This window comes from Hordeum vulgare, chromosome 5H (assembly GCF_904849725.1).
Source record: "Hordeum vulgare subsp. vulgare chromosome 5H, MorexV3_pseudomolecules_assembly, whole genome shotgun sequence".
Lineage (NCBI taxonomy): Eukaryota > Viridiplantae > Streptophyta > Magnoliopsida > Poales > Poaceae > Hordeum > Hordeum vulgare.
Window position 1 is genome coordinate 429157753 of NC_058522.1, and position 5735 is coordinate 429163487.

At 45.4% G+C, this 5735-nt stretch overlaps 1 protein-coding gene across 1 annotated transcript; it reads left to right on the forward strand.

Annotated features, from left to right (window-relative positions):
* The first annotated feature begins 740 nt into the window (after positions 1–740).
* LOC123397543 (mediator of RNA polymerase II transcription subunit 20a-like) lies at positions 741–5432 on the forward strand. Its single transcript, XM_045092071.1, has 4 exons — positions 741–862; positions 949–1288; positions 3775–3864; positions 4852–5432. The coding sequence occupies exons 1-4, from the start codon at positions 846–848 to the stop codon at positions 5074–5076; spliced, it is 672 nt and encodes a 223-aa protein (XP_044948006.1). The 5' UTR covers positions 741–845; the 3' UTR covers positions 5077–5432.
* The last annotated feature ends 303 nt before the right edge of the window (positions 5433–5735 follow it).

Below are 5735 nucleotides of genomic sequence, written 5' to 3' on the forward strand. Positions count from 1 at the left end.
GTGGTCGACGACACGGGCGGGTGGGCGGGGCTAGGCGGGGCTAAGACGCTTGGAGTTGGAAAGAGATTGGAGAGTGTTCGCGTCTCTCACCAAGTTGCCGAGCGAGGACAACACGAGTCGCGCAGACGTCTCCTAAACAAAGCACTCCTATGTTGCCATGCCACAAAATGTAAAAGCGATGCTATGTATAGTTGCGATAGACTAAGGCATGAAGCCAATTTTGACCAACAATGTTGGATGAAAAACAAATCATGAAGTAATCAACTTGCAATTGCAGAGAAATAAAATGTAGTTAAGTCGTTTGGTTGCATTGCATAGTTGTTCACAAATGAATATGACTTGGTAAGTTCCTCAAAGAGAATATGGTTCGGTAATAATGATATAATGATATTGAGCTAATTGTTATTTTTGTTGTGTCCATGAAAAGTTACTATAAAAATGAGTTAGCTCGGTGATATGATTAGATAATGATTCGGTTCGAATGTACCTTGTTTAGTGATTTGAAAATAATGTTTATATCATAAAAGATTGTTTATCACATTGAAATACAATGTAAAAGGTTGTTCGCGTAACTCTAAGCAAATGTTTTGTACTTCCTTTTGCTCTTATATTAGTTTACAGAGGGAATATCATTAAAAAAATAGTCATGACATTTAAAAAAATTGTAACAGTTAGAAAAAATGTTCATGACATTTATGAATTTTCTTCAGAAGAATAGGAAGAGGGCCTGTACGTGTAAGAAGGAATCTCATATTGCCAAGCCCGGCGGCCCGCACCCTGCCAAGACTCGAGAGTCAAGACACCGCCGCCGCCCCTCCTCGCCGGCGCTCCACCGGCTCGCCGCCATGGCCCCAGCCAAGTGGTACCGTACTCGCGCCTCTCCTCCCTCCTCTCTTCCCACGGCGCCCAGCCGCTGGCTCACCCCATCTCTGCGTTTCCCCGGCGCAGGCTGATGCACTGGCACCCGAACCCTGGAGTGACGCTCAATACCCAGATCCTGTCGGAGGCCTGCGGCTGCGCGGAATCCCTCGGCGGCACCAAGGACGGCCGCTGGAAGACCTCCATCATCTTCTACCGCCCGATGACGCGAGACGGCGCGGGCGGGGCGCAGCAGAACCAGCTCGCCGATGTGCCCCGCGAGCTCCTCGGAGTCGCGCTCCACGAGCGCCCCGGGCTCTACTTCTCCATCCTCCGGAACCAGCGCCTCGTCCTGCAGGCGGACGCTGCCTTCTCCCAGGTCATGGAGAAGCTCCAGTCCTTCAAGGCCCGCGTCAACCTCAACTTCGAGGTCACCTTGTTTCCTTCCCCACCCTTCCATTTTTTTCTTCGATGTCATACTTAAGGATTTAGGTCTGTACATTTTTTTTTGCTTTATTTAATTGAACCAGTGGCGATTAAATTGCTGGATGCCCCATAGCAGGTTCAGCTATGAATTTGTGTTGTTTTCTGCTGAAATTGGGAGTGAAGCCATATTTGTTTAAATTGACTCAAGTTCTCTTTTCAAAATTTGCTAAGTGAACTTACCACGATGAGGAAAGCCAGCACATATATTTATATTTTCTATTTAATCTGGAAACCAGCTTATTTTTGGTTAAATTTCAACTTTCTTTGGTGAAAAATTCCTAAGTGGACAACCACCGTATGGAAAGTCATTTTTGTGATCTTGCACATATAACTATATTCTTATTAAATTATTTGGCAGAGCTCATGCCCTTTCTGCAAAAAGATAAGGCAATTGCTTCGCAGAAGATATAAACTTATTTTGATCAGTTGTCCTCGACTCTATTGAAAACTATGTTATTTTTATGGTAGAGCAGATGCACGTTGCATGGTATTTCATCTTTCAAGTGAACAACAGTGACAAAATAGACGATCCACCTGTCTCCAGTTTGACTTCTAATTTCAGGGAGTGGGTCGCTCAGTGCCAAAAACCATCATTTTCATAAAAGTTTGCTGAAAACACCGATTTTGAGTAATTGTTTGCTCAAGGCACTAAATGCTCGACTGAGAGCCGTTTGATGCGAAATATGACAGGCGGGACCCACTTTCAGGGCTGATGTGGCACCAAGAGTTAACGACGTTTGGAGAAACGTCAAGTCGACAAGAGTGCATTTCATCGAGCACCTTATTTGCAGCGACCGGCCACAGCTCGCCCCACCATCACGCCGCGGCAGCACCGTCCGACAACGACCACCGGCGAGCCGGGCGAAACCAGCCCCCGCCTCTAGAGCATCTCTCCCTCCCCCCACCCCCTCCGAAAAAGGGTCCCCCCCCCCCCCCCCCCCCCCGCTTTGTATTACAAAGCAACCAACCGAACCATTCAGGGATAGGTGTTGGGGCGGAAGCAGCACAATCACGCCCAAAAGAAACGACAGAGAAAGAGCAAAAGAAATAAATGCCGACAACGGCGGAGCAACAAAAACGAAGAAGCCTCGCGACCGCTGCGCCCACCGGGGATCCTCCACTAGGATCCAAGACTCCGAAGCGCCGGCACCAATCAACACCTCCAAGAAGGATGACGACGCTGCTGCCAAGGGTTTCCCCCGGTACACGACGAGGCGAGAGGAAGGGTAGCCCTCGATGCCCTCCCGGAAGGTCAGGTGGCACCCACAGGCGCCACCGCGCCAGTGTCGGCCATGCCGACAGGGGTTTCCCCCGATCCCAACCCGCACCTCGGGCAGTCCGGAGCCTGCCACCAAACCAACCACCACCATGCACCAACGCGGTCTTGAGGCCCCCACCCCCTTCCCCCGCCCTGAGCTCCACCATCGTCGCGCCCGACGCACGCCATGGCCGGGAAGCCGTCATGGTCTCCGGCCAAGACATCCCTGCCAGCCGCCGGCGCTGGTGGTGGTGGTTTGGAGAGGCAGAGCATGGCGTCGGGCTAGGAGGCTCCCGCGGCAGAGGACACGCCGAAGTTGACGCGTGGCGGTGCACCATGGGTGGGACCTTGGGAGGGCGCTAGGGGGAGCAGGCGTGAGTAGACATGGTCGGGATCTTGTCCAATGGGTGTGGGGCGTCGTGGAGGAGGTCGATGGTGTAGTGGCGTCTCGGCCGTTTCCTTGCTCTGCTCATGCCCTGGCTCGCCGACCGGCGGGGTTCCGGCTGGTGTGGCTGCCGACCCTCCCGTGCGTGGCGGCGGATCGAGGCGCCGGCCTGAGATAAGAGAGCATTTTTTATTTTATTCTTTCTTCCTATGACAGGTGGACCCCCCATGGCAGCAACATTGACCGTCTCACCCAAACGTTATCCCATGCCACGTGGCTATGACCGATGGGCCCCGCTGTCAGTTTTTGTGTCAAAACATGGTCAAACGTCGTTTTTAGTGCTTTCTGCAAACAATTACTCAAAATCGGTGTTTTCAGCAAACTTTTATGAAAACGGTGGTTTTCGTCACTGAGTGACGCAATTGTGGTGGTTTTTGGCAATTTACTCTATTTCATCTTTCAAGTGAACAACAGTGACAAAATAGACGATCCACCTGTCTCCAGTTTGACTTCTAATTTCAGGGAGTGGGTGTCATCCAGCTAGTAGTGATTGACGAAAAATTGCATAGGATTCAGCTGATCATTGAGTCTCGCGATGAAGCTATTTGGATGCTGCTTATATTTATCTTTTGTGTTCTGTTAACCCCTCATTTTGTCCTAAATATTTTGTAATAAGTTTCATCTCCTGTTCTATTTATATTGTGCTTATTATCTTACAGTGTGTTTGTTGCATCGTCTTATATGAAAAGTTTGTTAGATTCACATGTTACAATGTTTCCATTTATAGGGATTCCAGTATCAACTCGGTGATTTTTGCTTGAGGATTGGAAAATGTGTTCCTAACAATACTGAAACACTGAGAGGAATCATGATGGAGGTATTGCTATTATTTTCTTCTTTTTTCCATTCTCTGTTCATACCCTGTTGGACTTAATCGTATGGACTCATTAATTATCTATATTTCTTAGTTTTTTTTTAGGGAATCGATATTTCTTAGTTAAAAAAAGAGACTCAGACCAAATGCATTGGATCACTTTTGTAGTTTAGTTTGAGTAAGTACGAAGTACTGTTAATTAATAATGGGGTTTTGCTGCTTAGATTCTCAGCCTAATTCTCTATTGATAAGTACAAATCCACAGCCTACTTCCTTTTTTTATGCTTTATTGTTAGTTAGATAAATCTACCCATGTCGAGCTTGATGAACTTAGCAGATGCAGATGATGATCTGTGGCACCTACATGATTTTGTTTTTGAAGTACACCTTATGAGCTTTAAATTTGTAAGGCTCTTGATATCCTTTCTATCAAAAGTTCATAAGACCATCCATTATTTGGACATATTCATTAACCTGTAAACATATGTTATAATCTACACCTTTGTCTGTGTAATTAGCTCAATTTTTCCATTGGAAGAAGGGGAAAACTAGATGAGTTCTAGTAGATTTTGTTATATGGACCTGTCTGTAACTCTTCTATTTGGGAAGCATCAGTGCCTTTCCCTTTTCACGGTTGCTCGAGTTAGCAGGGAAACAAATCTCGTTAACAAAATTTTCTGGCCCCTACCAGTATTTTTTGTAACAAGAAATTTCGAAACTAGCGCTCGAAGTTGTTGAATCTAATATGTTGACCAGGGACAAAAATCTCACCTTAGGCCCAAACCTGCAAAACCTCCCACCAAAGCAGATGAACATTTCTGTGGCATGGATATGGAGGATACTTTAAATATTACACTTACGGTTCTATTTTAAAAATAAGTTCCACTGGTTCACACAAATTTTAGAACCCCCCAAGAAATCCAGTTTTTTTTGTCAGAGATAATTTCCGCGTTTAAGGCTGACATGAAGGTTTATGTTGCTTTCGTGCAGGTAGAGTATTACCCCCTATCTTCCATCGAAAAGTCCAGGGCCATTATGGTAGACTTCTTTGACATATGGCAGGAAACGCTTGCAAAGAAGTCGCTGCCTGGTCGATTCATCCATGTGGAATCTAATTTCTCAGAGTATGGTCTTTCGGATCACTACTCTTTCCAGCACACCGCAGTTCAGTACGCTACGTGCTTGCAGCAACTCATGGCAGCTGTGAGGGCCTAAGATCCGCGGATGGAACTTTGAGAATATCATGATGTTTAACTTGTTCCCAAGATCCTGATAACATCGACATAGGGCAGGACATGCATCTTATCTGCTGAAATGTAATCAGTTTGTATGTTGTTCGCGGCTAAGTATCCCTTCCTCTACCATGTTTCAGATGTTAACCTGATTTATTTGCAAGGAAAATCAAGTTGTAATGGTCATCTGAGCAACCGAGTAGCTGTTGTTTGTGTTCTCATTAGCTCCCAGTAGATAATGCTGGGTAATGTCGCTGTACAATTTTTTTGAACATGAACATCTGATGCTGTCGTAACTATCATGGATGGGATATATTGGCTATATCTTACATTTTTTGACAGAGTTTTGCTCTTTTTGTTGTCAGAGACTATATTTTACATGCGATTCCTTAGGGGATATTTTACATGTGGATGAGAACTTTTTGGTTGAGATCAGCATGTTTTTTTAGTTTTTTGAAATCAACATTTTTTTAAGGAAATTTTGTGATCAACATGCTTTTGTTTTAGAAGAGTCAACATACTTTTATTTGGGAGTGGAGTATTTGAGCCCAAGCTCAAATGCACCCGCATGAACAGTAAAATCGAAAAAAATTCAAAAACATTTCAAAAAATTCTGATTTTTTTTTTTGTGATGAACATTGA

What these genes read in the sequence shown, in the direction of transcription:
- LOC123397543 (XM_045092071.1), top strand. An exon ending in GCGTCAACCTCAACTTCGAG is followed by an intron (nt 1,289 to 3,774) that starts GTCACCTTGTTT and finishes TTCCATTTATAG; the next exon opens with GGATTCCAGTATCAACTCGG. An exon ending in TGAGAGGAATCATGATGGAG is followed by an intron (nt 3,865 to 4,851) that starts GTATTGCTATTA and finishes GCTTTCGTGCAG; the next exon opens with GTAGAGTATTACCCCCTATC.